This window comes from Strigops habroptila, chromosome 6 (assembly GCF_004027225.2).
Source record: "Strigops habroptila isolate Jane chromosome 6, bStrHab1.2.pri, whole genome shotgun sequence".
In the NCBI taxonomy this organism is placed as follows: domain Eukaryota; kingdom Metazoa; phylum Chordata; class Aves; order Psittaciformes; family Psittacidae; genus Strigops; species Strigops habroptila.
In genome coordinates, this window is record NC_044282.2 from 59,859,053 (window position 1) to 59,881,113 (window position 22,061).

At 51.4% G+C, this 22,061-nt stretch overlaps 2 protein-coding genes across 3 annotated transcripts; both read right to left on the reverse strand.

Moving 5' to 3' along the window:
* Window positions 1-437: 437 nt before the first annotated feature.
* Window positions 438-12,360, reverse strand: FDFT1 (farnesyl-diphosphate farnesyltransferase 1). 2 transcript variants are annotated; one of them, XM_030491083.1, is made up of 8 exons: window positions 12,174-12,360; window positions 11,112-11,209; window positions 6,974-7,157; window positions 4,995-5,123; window positions 4,342-4,533; window positions 3,559-3,735; window positions 3,136-3,288; window positions 438-2,139 (listed from the first exon to the last, which is right to left on the reverse strand). In XM_030491083.1, the coding sequence occupies exons 1-8, from the start codon at window positions 12,273-12,275 to the stop codon at window positions 1,918-1,920; spliced, it is 1,257 nt and encodes a 418-aa protein (XP_030346943.1). In that variant the 5' UTR covers window positions 12,276-12,360; the 3' UTR covers window positions 438-1,917. The 2 variants fall into 2 exon arrangements, with proteins under 2 accessions (XP_030346943.1, XP_030346944.1); XM_030491084.1 differs by having other exon boundaries at window positions 446-2,139; window positions 6,974-7,131; window positions 12,174-12,311.
* A 1,646-nt stretch (window positions 12,361-14,006) lies between these two features.
* NEIL2 (nei like DNA glycosylase 2) lies at window positions 14,007-20,715 on the reverse strand. The gene is made up of 5 exons (XM_030491088.1): window positions 20,695-20,715; window positions 18,454-18,642; window positions 17,067-17,398; window positions 15,643-15,839; window positions 14,007-15,166 (listed from the first exon to the last, which is right to left on the reverse strand). The coding sequence occupies exons 2-5, from the start codon at window positions 18,589-18,591 to the stop codon at window positions 14,850-14,852; spliced, it is 984 nt and encodes a 327-aa protein (XP_030346948.1). The 5' UTR covers window positions 18,592-18,642; window positions 20,695-20,715; the 3' UTR covers window positions 14,007-14,849.
* Window positions 20,716-22,061: the final 1,346 nt, after the last annotated feature.

Here is a 22,061-nt window from a genome sequence, read left to right on the forward strand (position 1 = left end):
GCAGCCTTCCAATGCCTAAAGAGGGCATATTAGCAAGCTGGGGAGAGCCTTTTTACAAGGGCATATAGTGACAGGACAAGGGGGAATGGCTTTGAACTGACAGAGGGGAGATTGAGATGAGATCTTAGGAAGGAGGAAGTTGTTCCCTGTGAGGGTGATGAGAGGCTGGCACAGGTTGCCCAGAGAAGCTGTGGCTGCCCCATCCCTGGCAGTGTTCAAGGCCAGGTTGGACGGGGCTTGGAGCAACCTGCTCTAGTGGAAGGTGTCCCTGCCCATGGCAGAGGGTTGGAACTGGATGAGCTTTAAGCTCCCTTCCAACCCAAACCATTCTGTGATTCTATGATCTGCATTTCACCTGAGTGGAGGGCCTTCAACTTGTGGCATGGTGGGGAAGTGCCAGTGTGAAAGGACAGCTAAAAAAAATGACCAAACTGGGGTTTTTTTCCCAAAGAAAACTTTAATTTCAACAAGACGGGAAGCTGCACAGAGAGAGCTACCGCAAGTTTCTTTTCAACAACAGCTTAAAACTATCTACAACGGTACTTGTGGAGTAGGGATCCTCCTTCTGAGTAACAGTCTGGCCACAGGGGCTTGGCCTTGCACAGGCACCAAACTGCTCTGCATAAACAGCTCTGTCCTGCACCAGGACAGGGGCTGTCCTTCCCTTCACAAAGGCAAAGCAGCATTTATTGGGGGGTGGGTAGGGACCTTGATAACAAAAATCCACCCCAGGAAAACAACACTTGCTGTTAACATGCTGTTTCCTCTTGAAGAAAGTCCATCCTGATGTGTTTCAAAACACAGCTTGCACATCAGTCTAACCCAAAGCATCATCCCAAGCCAGACCCAAGCGGGCCAGGGAAACCCACCCTGGCCCTTAGTGTTTCAAGCCTTCTGAGCCTATGGCAGGGATCACTGCTGCCTTTCACGGTGGCCAGTGCACCAAGGCCCCCGACAAACATCCCACAAGGGATAGCACGGTGCAAACCCTCACCCTCTTCCTTGCACAGGCACCCAGCACTGCTGGGAGGGTGCTGCTCCCATCCCTTGGGCTGAAGAAGTGCTGCAGAGCCCAGAGCCTGCAGTGGAGTCAGGCACAGGGTTATTAGCTCAGGACCATGCAGGCAGCTCCCTTCTCATTTTAACCACTTTCCCATGCTCAGACATGAAGCTTTGCAAGTGCGGGGTGCCATGTGCTAGAGGACAGTGAGGCTGCAACACGTGGCTTTCAGGTAGGGGCACACTGAAGTGGACAGAGCATCCCTCCTCCTCTGTATTTAACATTAAAAGGCCTTGTTTCAAGCCTGGCAGCCTCCTTCAGCCCAAGAACAGAAATGTAAAGATTGCCTCTGTTTGCAGGCTGCAGGGTGTCAACCAGCTTGGGCTAAGGGCCAGAAAGCGGCCAGAGCTTTTTCCCTGGGTAAGGAAGCATGTTGCTCTCCCGGCTGAAGCAGCATCCTTTCCATGTGGATCAGACAATGGGGAACAGGCTGCTTAAGAAAGAGAGGAAAAATCCAGGTGTTTTTTCTCAGCTGAGCTGGAAAGGTGTCTCACATCTCAAGCAAAAGGGAAGAGGCAACTGGAGTTTCTATTTAAAACCATCCTAACCAAAAATAAAAAAGATTCAGGGAAACCATCCAACAGGAAAGAAGGGAAAACCAAATCTTCAACCCCAAACAGTAAGACTCCGATTAGTGCTTGTAACCATCCAAGCAGACAGCAAGGGCAGTGAGGAGCAGAGTCTGGCAACGCTGCCCCACTGCCCCGGGGCCACAGCTCACCGGTGTCCCGTCCTCATCACCGTCCCAGGCGCCATGGCACCCCGATGCCTGGCCATCCCCACCGGCAGGGGACGAGGAGCCTCCTGCCTCCGCTGCCCATGTCCGACCATCTCTTCCCCCCGCCCGCCTCTGCCCATCAGTTCTCGCCCGCCTGGACATACTCCTCGGTGGCCTTGGAGATGGTGCTGAGGTACTGCCAGCTCAGGGCGGCCAGGAGCATGGCGCACGACAGGTAGATGGGAGAGTAGTGGTGGCGTGAGGCCATGGGGCCACTGGGCAAGCTCATGGCGCGGATGGAGGCGATGATCTGCTGCGTCTTGTTGGATGATGGGTCTGTGCTTGGGATCTTCTGGTAGATCTGGGGAGGGAGGAAGGAGGGGTTACAGTTCCCGCCCGAGGTTCAGCAGACAAATGGGACCACTGGGTGGAAGGGGAAACGTTAAGGGCCACCATGTCCTCAAGAACAACCTCAGTGGTGGACTGCCATGGAGCAAGGACCAGCTGCAAGGGATGCCTGGATGGGGCCAGGGCCCATTTCCCTTGACAAGTGCACTAAGCCAAGCAGCCTCTTGAGGGCACCCCATGACGGGAGATGGACCACATCAGACTTAATCCCTCAACCACAAGCAGTGTTGCTGGAATCAGGGGTTCTTGCCCTGCTCTCCTTGCTGCAGTGAGATACTTGTCTGCATGGGGCTTAGGGAGGTGTGAATGAGCAGAGACCCTCTTTTTGGCTAAGATGCCGAGGTGCTACTGTCCCTTGCCATGGGATTGGCCAGCCCACAAAGGGAGCTCTAACAACCCATGTTTTGGGGTCTCCCTGGTGCAGAAGTAATGTCTTTTTATTCAACACCCCTTGCTGCATTTGTTTTTGAGTTGCTATTTTATTTTCCCATGAAACCAACCACCAGTTGTGAACTTTCAACCTCCACAGTACCCTGAAACTGAGAGTCCCACTGCTTTCAGCAGCTGTGAAGAGCTGCCCTTATTTACTGTTGGCCATGGAGCACAACCACCACATCATCCTGCCAGCTGCAACTACAGACACCGAGAAAACAAGACTGCTTGCTGGAGCAGCCCATGGGGAGATGATGCAACCTGTTCAGAAGTGTGTTGTGGGAAAGGTCCTCTGTGCCCTGGTTCTCCACCAGGACTTCAGTCTCTACCTCTCAACACAAGCACAGACCAAGCACCCGGTTTGGTCCAGGCCAAAACCACATCAAGGTCACCCTTCCCTACCACCACTGAACTAAGAGATGTAAGGAGAACATTAGGAGAATTCATGCGTCTTCCCACTTCCACATCATGAATGAGGATGGGAACAGCCAGAAATTACTCAAACTGCTCAACCTACCTCTTCCACATACTGGTACATGATGGCTTTGACCGCTTGTATGTTTGTGGCATCCATCATGAGAGTGACGGCTTGTCCCTTTCGTATCTTCACTACACCCCTGAACACTTGCTTGTTGTTATAGCAGGCAGCCAATGTGGCAATAGCCATCACCTGAGGAGAAACACAAAGAGCCCTTACCACATTGTGAGGAGCTTGCCAAGGGAATAACCTCGGCCCTACTGAAATTGATGCTAAGACACTCTGGAGAGGAGCCACAATCTCACCGACAGCAGAAAGAGTAGGTACCAGGAAAGAAGGAAGAGAGAAAAGAGATAGAGAATAAAACAGGCTAGTATCAACACGATATATAACATCCTGCACCTCCAACTTCTCATTAGCTGGGTTGCAGATGAGAAAGAACCACTTGAAAACATAACTCACCTGGGGGATAGCACAGAAGTTGAAGACAGATTGGTTTTTCAGGCGGGATAAGTATGTGAGGACATCAGGGACGTGGTGGAGGGCGTTGGTGATGAGCTCATTCAGACACTGGACAGCCATATCGATGTTCTCTGGTTTGGCAAGATCCGAGAGCTTCTTTGCATATCTGCTCCAAACCTAAACACGAAGATAAGGATTCACAAGTTGGAGGGTACATTCATGCTGTAAGAGTGACATCAATAACAGTCTTAGGTCTGGGTGACCAACATGAACCATCAGAGACGCACGAAAACCTTGAAGGATTGGGGCTTACTAGACTAAAGAAAAGAAGGAAGATAAAATTACAAGAACTGTTACTATCAAGATGTACAATCAACAGCAGCAATCTTATGCAGCACAGCTTTACTGTCAGATCTCAATGAAATTAAAGCATACCAAGTCTCTCCTGTTAACTTTGACTTAAAGGGACACGAGAGACAGTACAATTTCAGCTGTGCACCTTCCACTGCACTCCCTGTAATGGATTCCTAAGAGAGGTGTCCTGGGAAGCATGGCTTCATTCATTAGAGGTCTCCAACAGAAGTATGAAAGACTGTGAAAGGACACCAACAAAAGGTGGGGAAAAAACCTGGATTTGGGTATTTCAAAGCAAATTCCAGTAGGAACCCTTCTAACAAGAGGATGCATCTCACTGTATCAGAGTAACAACAGCTCCTTCAGTCTCAGCGCATTTCACAAAGAGGCACAGCAGGAACCTCACCCCAAGACAGTGCTCTCCCTCACCTCTCTGGGCCAGAACTCCCTTCCCTCCATCTGGTCTTCCAGATAGTCCCGGATGATGTTGGTTTTCTGCAGGAAGAGGCCCATGGAGTTCGCCAGCTCTGTGTCCTGTCCAACGATACTGTCTTCTAGCTCTGATGCAGAGAAGAGACGGGAAAGGCCGATCCCCACTAGCCCAGCAACGTAGTGACAATACTGCGAGGCAGGAACAAAACAAGATAAAAGGAGCAGTTACAAAGAGCTGCCTACTTACCACAGTGAGTTTTACAAAAATGATGCTCAGAAGTCATTGAAAGTACATGTTCTGCAAGTTCTCACAGCCCTTCCTGGGACATCTCAGCTTTCTCATACCCAGCAAACACCTCACCATGTCCCACCAAGGTGCCACTCTGCTGCCACCAGCCAAATGAACCACCTACAGGGGAACAAGCTGATGCAATGGGTCACTCCAAACATGTGCTTGTGGGCAACACCAACAAGCCACGCCATCCTCCTATTACCCACTGGACCAGCAGTCTCTCAAAGCCTTCCCAAGCCCACAGTATCCCTCATCCAGCCGAACCCTCTTCCCACAACAATGCTTTATCTCTTATTTCTGTAGTGACAAGGTGGATCTTACTCACATTCAGTCCATTCCTCTGTCCAGGCTGACTTACCTTATCCCACTCATGCTGAGATTCTACCTTCTTCTCCAAGAACTCTGCCATCCCAACGCCCATTTTGTGGCAAATATCTGAAATCACATCCTGGTAGACCTTTGACAGGTTCCTGAACTCCATGGAGATCTGCGGCACAAACCACCGTGAGGAAGAAAAAAAGATAGCGTCAGGAAAAACCAGCAGGGTTCAACGTTTATTAAGGAATCAGAAAAAGACTGTTTATGAGGCTCTTATCCCACCCTGGCTGGAGATACAGGACAACTCCCACAACCAAGTTGTTTCAAGGCCCTTAAAGCACAGGCTCTGTCTGTTGTCAGTACGGTGTCTGGCGGTAGATCAGACACAGCGGTATCTTTGGGAAGGTTCTGTGGCCTTGACCGGTATCATCTGGGAGTTGCAGCACAAAAGTAGCTACACTTGGTGCACAGTTGGGATTTTTTTGTAGCTTGTGAGAGCATTCCATCACACCAGCCACGGGAAAAGGCAGGGGAGGTTTCTGGTACTCTCTTATCCTGAGCTCTCTCCAGCTCTGGCTTCACGGTGTGCATTTTGCACAACTGGAAAGGCACCAAACAACTTAGAGTGTGAAATCCTTCTTCTGCATATTCAGTAACATGATTCAGTTACTCAATTGCCCTCACATTATAAAATATATATATATATATATATATATATAAAAAAGTGCATCCTCCCCTTCCCAGTCGCCTGCAGCTGTCCCATCAACATGGCCCCTGATGTGCTTCTGCCCCCAAGCAACCCCCAGGCAGTGCCTGGGAAGTAGCATAGGCCAGAAACCACTTCTCAAGGACGCTATGGGATACAACCATGCTGTTTGGCATGCTGAGAGAGTTTAATGGCTTGGACATGGCCAGAGTTTCTCAATTGGCCTCCAGGTCAGAGAATAGGCTCCAATACTGCTATAGCTTGCTAATGGAGATGCAGACTCTCCATGGCTTCTTTTTAGAAGGATCCTTGGAGCTGGAAGACTTTGAACAATATTGTAACTAACAGTGTGGATGCTTTTTATCTCATCTCCAGCATAAGAATATGGACCTGTTGGAGTGAGTCCAGAGGAGGCCACAAAGATGCTTCAAGGGCTGGAGCACCTCTGCTGTGGAGACAGGCTGAGAGAGCTGGGCTTGCTCAGCCTGGAGAAGAGAAGGCTCCAGGGAGACCTTAGAGCGGCTTCCAGTGCCTAAAGGGGCTGACAAGAAACCTGGAGAGGGGCTTTGGACAAAGGCCTGTAGGGACAGGACAAGGGGGAATGGCTTTAAACTGACAGAGGGGAGATTGAGATGAGATATTAGGAAGAAGTTGTTCCCTGTGAGGGTGCTGAGGCCCTGGCACAGGTTGCCCAGAGAAGCTGTGGCTGCCCCATCCCTGGCAGTGTTCAAGGCCAGGTTGGACGGGGCTTGGAGCAACCTGGTCTAGTGGAAAGTGTCCCTGCCCTTGGCAGGGGGTTAGACCTGGATGAGCTTTAAGGTCCCTTCCAACCCAAACCATTCTGTGATTCTGATTAAATACACATCAAAGCTCTGCAGACAGACTACTGTAGCTCTAAGGGCAGATCTTGCACGGCCACTACAAATGCTGTCCATCCATAAGCCAAACACCAGACAAGCTTTTCTCCTCTCCTAAGAGTACAGGACACCCAATCCAGGTAATGTACGGCGCCAATCCAAAACACTCTCCACAAAGTGATGGACATTTACTCTTCCAACAGTGGAGGCAAAAAGCCACTTTTTAAAGCTAGCACTTCTCCACAGCCAGACTCTCACACAGAGAGTTGCATGGTATTTGGGTTTCTCACTCCAGCTCTGCATCCAGCCCCATGTGCAAGTGACGTAGCTCTTCAGAAGAGCTATGGGCTCACCAGGGACTGCACGAGCTCAGCAGGCACAGGCAGGCTTAATGTAGAGAGACAACCATGCACATAGAAGTGACACAGGGCAACTGAAGCAAGGTGTATGCCTTACCGTTGGGAAGTCTTCGAGCACCTGCCGGTCCTTCTCCTTGCTCTCCATGTATTTCCACTCTGGTTGATAGAGATAGGAGTGAAACTCGTGCAGCATTGGGACCTTCACATCTAAGCTGATGGTCATGTCATCCTCGATAGTGTCCAGGGCACGGAGAACTAGGTAGAATATACAGACGGCATGTCTGGGGGGAGGAGAAAAAACAATCCCTTACTTGGGATTGCCTATTAGGCAGGACAAACAGCTTAGATTAACCACATAGCCTTCAGCAGACACTGAAAGCTCAACATGATACACACTGGCACTGCCAGGTCATTGATGCCTTTGGAAGACACAAGCACTTCCAGCAAAATTCACTCTAATGTTTCAAGTGATACAGTACTGCTTTGGTCAAGGGATGCCCACATACAATCCCTCCTCAATCAAATCATAGAATGGTTTGGGTTGGAAGGGACCTTTAAAGGTCACTTAGCTCAACCCCCCTGCAACAGACAGGGACATCTTCAACTATATCTCAGATGTCAGCTTCCCCAGCCCTCATCTGGAGACAGTGACTGTCCCCTGCAGTAAAGGGAAGTAAAATAGATGCATCAGAAACATGCTGCTCAAATCGCAGGGTCAGAGGAGCAGGTTAGGGATGGAAAGCACCACCAGCAGCACTTCCCACCTACTTGAACCTCTGCTCCGAGCAACAGTGATGCCTCCACACAAACTCCCCATGGACTGACTGCTGGGAGAGCTGCGGTATACCTGAGCTGCATTAGGAAACCTTTTCCTTCCTGCAGGGAACTATGGCATGGCTTTTGGCTTTCTAAGATGCATATACCAGGGAAGGGACACGCCTGTTCTCCCTGGGCAGGGCACTGCCAGATCCAACCCCACAAGCAAGATCCAACCCTGCAAGCAAGGCCAGCATTCATTAGGACCCAGAGGACAGAGGCTGAAGTCAGATTACTGGAAAAGCAAACGCAAAATAAGAAAGGGGGAAAAAGCTGGGGTAATTTTCCTATCACCTCCCCTTCTCTGCACCCAGCACCCTTTTATCTGTTTGGGGAAGGAGTAAAGGGGTGCCTTACTGTCAAACAGAAACATTAGGACTGGCAGATAGAGCCAAAATCACCCTGTATTTTATATCTCCACATACAAGACACTGGAGCCAGCCCACATGTCCCAGCACCCAGGAAGCTACTGGAAAGCTACTTCGCCTCTTTATCCCACTGCCCCTGCCTTCACTATTCCCGTCTTCCCCATCCAGGCTCCACACTTCTGCCGCTGAAGCAAAAACCAAAAGTCTTATGGCAAGAAATAGTGGCTGCAACTCTACAATTTATATAAATAATCCCCTGGCTCTAAATGAGCACAATCATCAAGGAGATGATACATTTATTAATTGCTTAACAAATAGAAACTAGCTTGGACTGCTTAAATGCTAATTACTAGGCAAAAGCATTGCTCTCCTTGAATGACACCACGCAAGCGGTAATTAACCAGCCAGGGAAAACTGACTGGCTTTTAGAGCCAATACTGGTAAATTTGGCATTTTTTCCTTAATTAAAGGGTATTTAATACCTCCATCAAAATACACACCCAAGTGCTCATGAGCAGCTCTCTCATGCCCTCCTGCTCCTTTGCACAACTGAGTTTTTCCATTTCAACCAAGCTGCAAAGGTTCATCTGACATGATGCAAGTGCCCAGGACTCCTACCCCCTTTCAGCAGCAACTTCCACCAGCAGCAACCAAGAAAGGCAGAGCAGAACCTAGAAGGCCATTCCCAGGTGCAGCTCCCCCTTCCTGGACGCAAAGGTCTCCTTTCCCCTTGCTACCACATTCACCCTCTACCAGCACAAGGCTGGTTCTCTCCAAAAAGCAGCTGAACCTGCAGGAATTGATGCTGAAGGGTCCCAGGGGCAGGCAGGACTGTGGGGCTGGCAGCAGAAAGCAGAAGCATCTCTCTCCTCCACCACCAAGAGAAGAGCTGTGGTGTTGTCTCATAACTCCTCGCCCCCATCAGGAGTTATGACATTGGCTCAGCTGCTGTTGGAAGCTGCAGTTTTGAGCCTTCCACCTTCCAAGAAAACGCCCTAAGCACGGAGCAACAGGCTGGACAGAATCTTGGCCAACAAAACACATGGTTTATGGGGCCAAGAAAGATAAGCAAGAAGGAACCAAACATTTTAGCTCAACTACCAACGCCCTGGACTGAGAAGCACTGCTCCAAGCACTCATCTAGAGGTTCTGTTTTCCAGCAGCCCTCAGGGGATGCATGGAAGCTCTCCTGGGAGCAGTGATTGGAACCAGGGAGCACAAGCCTGCCAACAAGGAGATTTCACTCCAAAGAAGTCACAAACAAAGTTGGGGCAGGCTCTGGCACAGGACACCATGCTCGGGAGCAGCACAAAGTGGTGGTTTTAATGCTTGAACCCTGCATGCCCAGCTCCTTCAACCAGCAAGAACAGAGGCCAGTATTAAGTAGTCTGTAACCACATGGGTTCAGTTTACACCCCTAATGGGGTTAACTTCAATGAAAGCACAATGATCACCTCACACTTTGAGGTGATCCAGCAAAATTAATTCCTTCAGTAAGCTTGCTGATCTGCCTATTTCTATATTCTGCCTATTTTCCATTTCCCTCTTTCGTCCCTAAACTCTTCAGCGGAGCCACCGTACTCTGAAAATGAGTTTCTTCTGATGCACTACGGAGCCAGCTGTAATTCAGCAGCAATCCCTGCACAGCCCTAAGTTGCACAGATCTGGCACTGGCATTTTTAGGATGCCAGGCAGAAGTTTCTGTGCCTGAAGGATGGCACCTTCCTGATCCCAGCAAGCTGCAATACAAGGATTAAAGAACAGAAAAGGGAGGTGAGAAAGATAACCAAAGGAAGATGAAGGCAAGCACACCACATACTGACACTGCCAACAGGTTTCAAGATGTTTTGTTGAGAGGCCTTTTTTTTTTTTTTCCTCCTTAATTTCTACATTAGCTAATGTACCAAGCATGGAAAAAAAAAACTTTAATTCTTGGCCCCAGTCATACCTTTCCACACAACCCCAGCCAAACCACTGAATTTCTTTGCCTTTCCTGTAAAACAGGCTGCAGACACCATTTCATAAACTGGACAACGGCTATGGGGCACCATCCCAAAACCCAAACCAGGGCTCAGAAACCCAACAGATAATCCAGTGTTCAGCGCCTGCAACCGCTCAGCAGAGCCACATTATATATACATATAACATATAACCACATATAACCACACCATTAGATGTACCCAGTACAATTTACAGGAACTCCCAATTCTGATGATTAACCCAGTTTGGAGTTAATTGAAAAGAGACCTATATACTGAAATCAGTAGTCACCATACAAATACAAGGAATTATAGAGAGCATGTATACATATATAGCCACGAGGCCCCAGACTAGCTGAGCTTTGCATCCTCCGTTACTATTACTGTCTGAAACTTTCCTGCACGCATCAGCAATATCTGTACAGCAAAGAAAGAAGCGTGCAGCAAGCCCATCGGATGATTGAATAGGTTTTGAGGCAGCTGCTTCCAAAAGCATCTTCCAGGCATGGTCCAGACCCTTGGTCAGCCCCGGAATGTTTCCCACCTCCTCCCGAAGCCCAGCCTTGGCACTGCCAGGACACATTCCCAGGGTATCGCTAACAGCACAGGACCAGGCGCTGTGTTTAACCATCTGCTGGCCGAGGAGCTGTAGTGCCAACCCCCAGGACGCAGCTAGGGGGGCGTGTGTGACAGCCAGCTCGGACGTGAGGCACCCCACGTCCCGCTGCACGGGGTGGGGCTGCCCTGAGCATCTCCAACCAGTGCTGCTCAGCACAGCACCCCTGAGGCGCAAGGGGGAAGGGGGAGGGCTGCACAGCGGCTCAGCTAAAGAACATGGTATGTGGGGGCACTGCATAGGGAACCCCGGCATTGGGGGGGGGACACACTTGCACTCACCACCTCCCAGGGCGCCCCGGTGTTGGGGACGCATCGCACCCACCACCTCCTGGAGGGCTCTAGTGTTGGGGAGACATCGCACCCACCCCTCCCGGGGAGCCCTGCCCTCGGAGAGTACATTACCCCCACCACCATCCCCAGCCTCCCGCCCGGGACCCCCGGTGCCGCCGCTCACCGCAACTCCCCGTCCAAAGCCTGGATGACGGCGGCGAAGCTGCGGCTGGTCTGGTTGAGGTACCGGTAGCAGGTGCGGAGGCCACATCCCAGCGAGTCCTGCGGGCAGAGCGCGGTGCCGGGGGGCGGCTGAAGGCGGGGGGCAGCCGGCGGCAGGGACGAGGGCGCCGCAGGGACCCCCCGCTGCTGCCGAACGCGCCGCCCGCCGCCCCGCAGCCGCCCCGCAGCCCGGGGGGGACCCCGCGGCGGGGACGGGGACAGGACCAGAGCCCTCTTCAAGAGGAACACCGCTTTGGTGCTAGCCGCCATCGGGGCCGGCGGCGGCGGCGGCGGGGGGCTGCGGGCCGCTCCGCCCCCCAGGACCGCCCGCTGCCCGCCCCTTAACCCGCTCCGTGCCCACCCCGTCCGAGCACCGCTGATGCACGGCGAGCATCAGGACCGTGCGGTGTCCGGAGTCGGTGTGATGCATGCAGGGTACCGGCCTCGAGCAGTGCACGGGACGCCTGAGGCCAGGGCAACACCGAGTCCATGTGATGCCCAGAGCCGGGATGCACGAAGCCGGTGCGATGCACAGGATGCACCGAGCCGGTAGCATCGGGTTTGTGCAGCGCCCGGAGCCGGTGCGATGCTGGCCAAAAGCAGAAGCAGGATAAAGCCCCGGTCCCGCGCAAAACACCGGACCCGCGCATCGCTTGCAACCAGTGCGACGCCCGGTAATGCCAGACCCGCTGCAACGCAGGGAGAGCCAGGAGCCGGTGCGATACCTGGACCCGGTGCAATGAATAAGGCCCGAGCCGCTGCAACACCCAGGTTGCTCCAAGCCCCGTCCAAGCCGGTGCTGCCCTCGGGTGACACCGGAGCGGTGCTACCCACGGCAACGCCGCGGCCGCGCAGGGAGATAACATTCCCCCATCTTTCTCCTCCTCCTCCTCCTCCTCCCCCCGTCCCGGCTCCACACCACCGCATCCCCCGCCTTCCCCCCTTCCTGGGCTCCGTGCACCGCCCGATCGGCGTTGATAAGGAAGCGCATCCGCCGCCTGTCATCACGCCCCGTCCCACTCACCGGGTCGACCCTGGGCATGACGGCGCGGTAGCCGCCCATCTTGAACCGCAGCAGGTTGTAGATGTCCTCGGGGTGCCCCAGCCATTTCTTCAGCAGCTCCATGGGGGACCTACCGCCACGCGCGCTCCCGCCGCCGCCGCCCCCCCTCTATCCACACACCGGCGCTTAACCAGAGCCGGGCGAGGCCGCCTCTGCCCCGCCTCTCCGCCAATCAGCGCGCTCGTCCCATCGCTCGGTGGGCCGGCAGGAATGCCTATTGGCCGAGGGGCGCTCGCACCAGGCAGCGCTAGCCAATGGAACGGCGGTGAGGCTGGTGTGACGGCCGCCGGCCGGCGCTGATTGGGTAGCGGCCCGCGTCGCCACACACGCGGCGCTGGCGGAGCGGGAGGAAGCGGAGCCCCCTGCTTCCCTCCCGAGCGGTCCTGGGAAGGCACGGCGTCCCCCCGCCGCCCCGAAGCTACAGCCCCTTCAGCCCCCCTGCGCCCCTCGGCCAGCCCCGAGCGCAGCCAGGCCCTCCCCGCTTCACGCGTGAGGGTGTTTAATGGCTTAAGGCACCTCTTATCCCCTTCCCTAGGGAAGGAACGACTTCTTTGGAGCCACCCTCCTCTCGGCAGGATGACCCGAGCCTCCTGCGAGCTGGGACGTGAGACCACTGCCGCCTCCCCGCATCTGGCTCAACCACAAGTCATAGAATGGTTTGGGCTGGAAGGGAGCTTAAAGCTCATCCAGTTCCAACCCTCTGCCACAGGCAGGGACACCTTCCACTAGAGCAGGTTGCTCCAAGCCCCGTCCAACCTGGCCTGGATTCCCCTCCAAACACCAAGGTGCTGCTACCTCATCCTCAACAACATGAGCTTCATCTGCTGGAGGTTCTTTTGTCTGTGTGTTGCCTTCCATTTTAGAAGGGCACTGAAATAACCATGCCTCATTTCCAGGCTTTCACAGACACCCTGCAGGACATGCTCAGGAGTGACATTAACAGTCTTCCTTGGCACCATAACCCCATTAATTGGATTATGCATTGATCCCATAACTACTCAAGGACGTCACAGTTCACAGGGGAGAGGCTGTGCAAGTCTGGGAAACAGCTTACCACTGAGGTGTTCAACTCCAGCACGCCCTGTCGATGTGCAATCCACCTTTAGATCCTGTGCCCTTGAATCCTGTGTTCAGTTCTGGGTCCCCCACTACAAGAGAGATGTTGAGGTGCTGGAATGTGTCCAGAGGAGGGCTACAAAGCTGAGGAAGGGCCTGGAGCACAAGTCCTATGAGGAACAGCTGAGCGAACTGGGGGTGCTTAGTCTGGAAAAGAGAAGGCTCACGGGGATCTTATCGCTCTCTACAAGTACCTGAAAGGAGGTTGTAGTGAGGTGGGGTCAGTCTCTTCACCCAAGGAAGAAGTGATAGGACAAGAGGAAAAGGGCTCAAGCTGCACCAGAGGAGGTTTAGGTTGGATATTAGGGAAAATTTCTTCACCAAAACAGTAGTCAGGCTTTGGAACAGGCTTCCCAGGGAAGCGGTGCAACCACCATCCCTGAAAGCATTCAAAAACCATGTAGATGAGGTGCTCAGTGACATGGTTTAGTGGTGGACTTGGCAGTCCTGGGGTAAAGGTTGGACTCATTGATCTTGAAGGTCTTTTCCAACCTAGCTGATTCTATGATTGAGAACAGTTTTCTTGCTGAGGAAAAGTTTACACACTTTACACAGCTGAGGGAAGCTGCTGGTTCCATCCTCTACAGGGCAGCACCAAATGCTGGAGTTTCCCTGTACACCTCAGCTTTTAAGCAAGAAACTACGAGGAAAAGACACACCAAACTTCAGATGAACATTACTGGTTCTAACTCCAGCTTTTCAAGTCACAGTCTATTGTTAAAATAAACTCACATATAGGGAGAACAAACAGCAACAGCTCCTGCCTACTGCATAGACACACACACAGCCTAACAAAGGAGGGACCACGCTGCCTCTATTTCCCAACCTTTCTGCTTTCAAGTTATTTTGGAGGTAATGAGTTTCATGCAACCGCTGTCCCAAGCACAATATTTTTAAATGTTTTTATTTTTACAGTGAATTGGCAGTTTGCCACAGAACTGAAACCTGCAGGGGCAGAGGTGAGCTCCACCAAGCACTGCTGAGGTTTATTTTCTCCCATGGGAAGGAGGCAGCTGTTCATGTAAGAGCTGACAGAGGGAACAGCCACTCGCTTCTAACCACACCTAATCACAGCGCAGCGCACAGGTACAGAGGCGGGATTACCTAGTATTGAGTTAATCAAGCTGTTTAGGCAGAGGGATATGCTCCTTCCTGCCAACTCCACCATAAGCAATTGCACCCACAGCAGGGCCAAGGGGTAGGGGCACTTCGGACCCCAGTAATCACCTGCTCAACTTCCTATGCTTTCCATTTGCTGTAGTCCAAACAGGGTGATCAAGACACCTCAACCCATTTACACTGTTTTGTCACTGTGACAAAAACCCAACAGACACGTACAACCGCTTTCTTTTTCGCATCCAGAGGCACAGAGTGATTCCTGTAACCTCCACTGAGCACTCAACTCTGCCCGCTCACTGTCTCTAAAGAGGAAACTCAACAGCCTCAAAGAAACCATGAAGACCTCCTCAGGATAACTAAGAGACCACCAAGACACCCTCCAGGAAAGAACACAGAGGCAGGTCACTTGGTGACTGGGGAAGGATCCCCATCGCTTGACAGCACTGCAGGCTGGCACTGAGGACACCACCATGTAAGTCTCTTAAAGCCACTTGAGGGCCCAAGAGTTCCCTTCATCACTGCATGCCCGAGAGGACACTGCTCCTTCTGGTAGATCTGAAGGCGCAGCTTTCTCCCGTGCAGCTTGTTGTGCAGCCAGTCAGAGCTGAACTGAATGGCACAGTCAAGCAGACGCTCCCGATCTGAGAGAGCCAAGAGAGCGCCTTGTGTTAACGGATGGATCTTGGCCAGGTACAAGATCTCATTCTTAATGATGTTCCCTGGAAAAGGTCAGAAATAAGGAGATAATAAGGATATTTCTTACCAAGATGATGCAGACCTATAGCTCCAATCTGGGACTTCTGCCTCAAGGATCACAGCTAGCAACACCGTTCCCATTATCAGAGGTTGCACACGAAGAGTAGACTTACAGGTGGGATCGGACTGGAAGGTGTTCTCTTCCCACAACCTTGGAAGCAGACCTTTTCTTCAACAAGTACAAGACAATCCAACCACCCACACCAAGACATTTCACAGGGCACTTCACCACTGGGCTCACATGGTGCACCCCCATAGTTGAAGCCTATGGTTAGAGGCTGCAAGCCTTGTCAGCAGCAAGATGACCACATACTCTCAGCTGGATCAGCCAGAAGCCACAAGGCTAAGGAGCAGAAGGGTCAGACATGCAGCTCTGGATCTGTAGATATCCCACCCACCTTCCTCCATCTCTTGGAGGCCACTATGCCCTGGAACTCACCCACCCCTGAAAAATATCTTTGGTCTAAGAGGGTGTAGCAGATGGGATTGGGTGTGCGTAGGGCATCCAGTGCCTGGCCACGGTGGAACTCCAGAGACAGGATGTCAGAAGCAGGATCAGCCCTCGGAGAGGAGCACCAGTGCATTCGGCAGTTGTAGAAAACAAGGAAGCCTCCACTCTCAAAGTACAGAACCAGCCTGGGAATAGCAGAGAAGTTCTCATCAGAAACATCCCTGAACTATCTGTTATATTCCATTCTAGCTGAAGAAACTCGCACAAAAAGAGACAGCAGTGTAGCAATGGAATGAAAAGCTACCAGAGGATGAGAAAAGAGTCTGTACATGATGTAAGCTTAGGGAGAAGCACACAACAAGGCATCAACATTCACAGATGACTACCCATCCTCATGAAAGACAGGGAGGCATCTTGAAGTACCAGCCCCTGGGCAGGAGGACTGCCACAGTTTAAGCAGGAATCAAAGCTGTACCCTAGTCAGCTATTCCTTCCCTACAGCTTATCACCACACTTGCTTGTGTGCACAGGGTCACAGCAGGCATTCCAACACTGCAGGCCACCATCTTAATGCAAAGTAGCCTCCTCAGTGATTTCAGCCAGGAAACTTGGTTGTGAACCCACACAACTTGCAGACAGTTGTTCATTCTGCTGCCCTGTGGTCCCTAGCCAAGAGACAGCAGCAGACAGGGAGATACATCAGCACCTCAGCTCTCCCCAGCAGACAAGCCAGATGACCAAGGGCTCCAGCAGGAGGGGCCACAAATCAGGGAATCTAATGCTGAAACTACTTGTATAGGAATAAAGTAATCCTTCAAAAGATTGCAGGATAGGGGAGCATGGAGTGTGTCCCTAACAAGGGCACCAGACAGGAGTCAGACCTACCTTGTGCATTATTAACCACTTGGAGTAAACAGCTCACAAGAGAGAGTCCACACTATCTTCCTGTACTTACCCTTGTTCAGGACACTTCCAGTGGGACTTAGGACACAGACTATGTTTTCAATGCAGTGCTGCCTTTAACAGCATCACTCCAGCCTGTGACTCTGGCTGCCCTAGATGTAGGCTATTTATCCAAGGCTTTTTTCAAACATGTAGTTGGGAGAAACTGTCATTTTGAGGGCATGATTCAGTCTAGCACCCTAAAAGCTCTCTTTGAATAAAAATCTTTACTGAGCTGCTACTGCAATCTCCAGGTTGACAGGCAACATGCATGCCACAAGTACACTGCGGATTCCCTGGCTGAACACACCACACAACCACTCATGCCATCTCTCTTGCCTACTTATGACTTATCAGAGTAAAGAGAGGGCTAAGAGCATCCCCCCACAAATTTAGTTTGGGGCAGAAGAGTGCCTCTCCAGAATGAGAGGCAGAGATAAAGCAGAGTTAGTAAGGGCTCCACTAAATACCTGGGTGCAGGGTCCTTCCAGTCTCCCCTCTTATTAGCTTTGTTTGCTCTCGAGAACTCATTCGCTCGAATGCTGCCAAACAAGCCGAAGTGGAAGCGCAGCCAGTTGCCTGGACCCTCTGCTGCTCCTGGGACTTCAGATCCTGAGTGTTGGGGTTCCTGCAGCTCCTCCTCTGGGGGATGTGTCTGTGGAGCACAAACCTGCCCTTGCCCTTCCTGGGCAGGAGGACTTGCCCTGCTAGCAGCCTCTCCTTGCAGCACTGTCTCTTCTGCAGTTGGTCCTAAGGAACCTCCAGCTGCCACAAATGCCAGGTACAAGTTCTTCCCATGAACCTGAGAAAAAAAGGTGGGATGTACTGAGGATTCATGGAACCCCTGGCTGTTTCTATACAAGTGACTATTTTCTACAACCTCTTTGAGATAAAAGGGTCATCACCCCACCCTGAACACGGGATTCATTAGCATCTGAGCCATTCCCATCAGCACTGTGGTCACTCTCTCAGCATCCCTTCTTTGTCTACACAAAGCACATGGTATTCCGATGCCACTGCAGTATGAAGCCATCAGGCCAAAGAGGCACACCAGGACAGACACTCAGGGTTTCAAAGTCTGTCACCACTACTTCTCATTTGCCTCCTCACTTTGTGCTGGCCTGAAGTGTCTCAGGCCAGGGTAAACTAACTCAAAGGTGGCTCTGAAGCCACAGCCTAGCCCCAAATGACTATTAAACAGCTTGCATCTGTGCCCCTGGCTGAGACTATCATGTAATCAGAGGTGAGGCTGCACTAGCATCTGGTCAGTCAAGTCCAAATCATCATCTGAGGGAAGTCAGGCAAGCGAAGCCCTCAGCAGGACTGACCCAGTGTGACTATCTCACAAGTGCCCACAGTATAGACATTTCAACCCAGCCAAGTAAAACCCTGCCCTCTGGTATAAGGGAAGCAGCTGTGCAAGTTCACAGCTGAGGGAAATAAGGCTGCTGGTTCTGACAGCCACATACTGAAGAAATCAGCTTTCATCTACAAATAGCTCTAAAGAAAACTGACTCTGCAGCCCTCAAGAGGCACAGAACCAGTACATTAGCGTGACTGACTCAAAACTGTAAACAATTCTGGGCATCTCCAGATCTAGTCACATCATTGCAACAGCCTCTCCTCACAGTAACCTTGATCCCAAACTTTGCATCACAGAGCAGTACTGCAAAACGAGTGTTCACCTCTCTCTGGCCACATGCACCTATTCTGGCTATAAACAAAGCAATGGCCCACCTCAAACACCACCTTGGTATTATTCTCAGGTTGTGCACCTTCTGTGATCTAGATGCAGGACAATGATGGTTTGCCTCAGACTTCTTGTGGACCAGTGAGTCCATCTTTAGTACAGCTCACCTGGGAGTCCTGGAGCCTCAGCGCATTCAGGTCATTCACACTGATCTTCCTGGTGCTTCCCCCCACCTTGACCACCACTTGTCCCACAAAAGGGGACGTCAGCAGCTGGAACTTCCTCAGGGATGGGCCCTCCGGCATCTCGAGCAGTTGAGGGAATAGCAGGTCCTTCTTACACTTGGTGCCCTAGACCTGAAGGAAAGTTGCAGCTCAGAAATTCACAAAACCACTCAGAGGCTGAGCTTGCCACAATTTCCTCACTCCTGTTTTCATTCTCAAGACACCATGTCAAAGACCATGAAGAGAAACAGGTTCATTTCAGGCCTAGGGATGTTGGGGAATTTCCACCCTTGGGGATATTCTTAATTCAATCAAATAAGGCCCTGAGCAACCTGCTCTAATGGTCCTTTTTGCCCCACAAGCAGGAATTCAGCCTGGGGATCTCCAGAAGTTCTTTCCTACCACAGGTTCCCCAGGAGTCAGAGAACCTTAAAAAAAGACTGTTTAGCATCTCTCTCCTCACCAGAAACAAGAGCTCACCTAGCTCTAACTGTTACAGCCTTGATGTCCCAGTACAAAGAGGGGAACACAACCTTGCATAGATATTACTGAACTAGAACCAGCACAGGCCAGTGCACCATCCTTTCCATGCCACCATGGCAAACGCTGCTCCCTGATCAGCGCTGGAGTTAATTCACCCCCTTCCCTTGCTTTACCAGCTGCTTGCCCCACTGACTGCAACAGCATGGGGGGCTAGGGAGCATTCATACACTCTACTAGCAGCATCTGGGATCAGAAGACTCTCTATGAGAGGGAGATGAAGCAACACCATCCTACAGCATCCTGTAAGTCCCTCCAGGAAGTCACACCAACATATAATGAGTTATTTCTGGCATGAAATCCCAGCCACATTCACTTGCAGTTCTTGCCAGGACTGGGTGTATAAGAAAGCAGGCTCTAGGACAAGGAAAGCACAGTTTGGCTTTCCTCCCACAGTGCCAATCTCTTCTGGAGACTAATTCCAGGGACCAGCACTGACCAGAGGCTCAGCTTCAGACCTAGCTACATGGCACAGCTCTTAGTTTGATGTGAAAATCAACAGCAATCTTGAGCATGGTCCCTCATCAGAAGAGGCATTCCCACCTCATGCTAGCATCTCAGCTTCTCCACTTGTCTGGGCTAGCACAGATACAGGCCCACGCTTGTGTCAGCTCAGAGCGACTGTGAAACCAAAGCTTTCAGTGCCACATGCTCCTGCCACAGCAAGAAGCTCTTACCCCAGAAGAAGCATTTAAGCCAGCAGCCACCTCCACAGGGCTATAAACCGCAGCGAGGTGTGGACATACCCTCAACAGGAGCAGGCAAGGCAGCATGGCTGTAAAAACCTTCATGTGCACAATATGCAGCCCTTCCATGTGAAACTCTAGCAGGCCTATGAATAATTACCCCATGCTTTAGGAGACACAGCAATAAAGCTCAGTCTTTCACTCCAACTAAAGCTAGTTTATATGACCAATTAACACCTTTAATTTCATGTCTTGGTTCTAGGTAACATTCCCCAACATATTTTCCTTTTGAAAGGCATCAGAATAATCAGAATTTGCTGTCTCTGGTCTTCTCTCCATGGGCCTCCCTACTTCACTGTTTTACTACAAGCCTGCTTCCAAAACACTCCCAGCTCCAACAAGGAAGAGGAAGATAACAAGTACTCCACAGGGCATGACACCCATCTCCCCAAGAGCAAGCTACCTTAGCTGGTACCACTACAAGTCTGGGACCAGGAGAAATCCTCCCCATGCACTTCCATTCCTTGTGCTCAGACAGAAACCAAGCACCCACACCAGAACACAACACAGGCAAGGCTGCCAGGTTCATCTGCCTCAACACAGCATCACCTGCACCCAGGGACTGCAGCCCCACCATGGCTCCATACCCCTGCATAAGGCTCCTGCAGTGATTTCAAGGGACAGCCTTCACCTTCCACATGCAATTAGGTGGAGTGCAGAGCTCCCCATCTTCCCACACTCAGCCAAGCACCAACTTGCAGCTCTCCAAAACAACCACAACCAGAGTTTCCACCCTCATGTCTCCCCCAGGCAGTGGGGGCACCCCTAAGCCCCATATTCCTGCATCCAGCCCACAAACCACCACCCTTCCCAGGCCTACCCTGTGCATGCATCTGGGGAAGCAGAGCACACAGCCCTCCCTCTGCCCCCAGCCACCTCCCACAGCAGCTCCACCTACCCACCTTCACCATGACCTTCTGCAGCCAGAGCCCTTCCACCCATCTACTGTTATAGGGAAGGAGGACCCTCCTCCCAAATAGCAGGGAGTTCCCCAATTGGCTGGTGGGGCAGGAATGGGCAGGGGTTTAGGGGTTTAAGGGTTTAACTGCTGGCCACACTCACCCCACCAGTTGCACTGGTGTCCTGCAGCTGGCTGGGCTGGGAGGGGAGCTGGGTACTCTGGTTGGGTGTTTGTGGGAGGGCTGTGCTCAGCCACTTCCATCCTCTCCAGCAGCACAGCCCTTGCTGGAATGCGGTTTTGGTGTGAGGGTGGTGTCTCCGAGTGCAGCTAGGAACTGTTAGGCTGAACAACAGTCTGCTATGCAAAGCTGTGTTAGTTGAGCAGAGCAGAATGATAAGTCAGGAAGGCCTTGAAGTGCCCTTGGGAGCTTTTCTGCTCTCCACTGTGCTAGGAGGATTGCCTGCTGCATGGAAGACATTTGGTGCTTTTTTCCACTTTGTATTAAAACCGCAGAATCACAGACTGGTTTGGGTTGGAAGGGACCTTAAAGCTCAGCTAGTTCCAACCCCCCTGCCATGGGCAGGGGCACCTTCCACTAGACCAGGTTGCTCAAAGCCCCGTCCTACCCAGCCTTGAATTGCTCCATTGCTGTGAGTTTTAGTGTTTGTCACCCTTTTGACTTGAATCACTCTGTAATTCTATCATTATGAGCTCCCTAAGATGGGACATTGCACCATCACTTCTCCAGGTGTACTTCATATGGGCTCATTTACCCCCAGCCCTCTCCAAGAAGCCCACGAGGGTAGTCAGAGTCATAGTAGCCTTTTGTTTTTATTATCATTCTTTTATTTTCATTAGTTCTAAAGGTGTAGAAGTTACATGGATTGGTAGCTGTACTACTTCATAATATATATTTTTTTACATCTTTAAATAATTACAGCTTGTTCAGTTGGTTGGTTTCCCTCTCCCCCTTACAAATAAGCGTGTTTCCGTGGGACCTTCCCAGATGACCTGAGAAGCTTCAAACTTTATACATGGGGAGAAAAAAAGTAAAACAAACCACTACCCCGACCTAGTCACAGCTTCAATGTTTTATTAAGAGTTGTTGGTCAGTTTTAAAAGCTCCGTTATAATATTCCAGAGTTCCTCCTGACTGCACCCTCTCCAGACAGCCTGTAAGATTGACAGTGAAATAGGGATCTCTTCTGATCAACTTGCACAAGAATAACTGAAGTGATTCAAGATACTGCACTTCCACAAAGAGGAAAGACATTTAGAAGTGGTTAAATGACCTTTCTATCCCTCTGGTTCCCCATCCTGGTCTCATCTGCCCATCTCACTCTGGTGACCACTGACCATCGCAA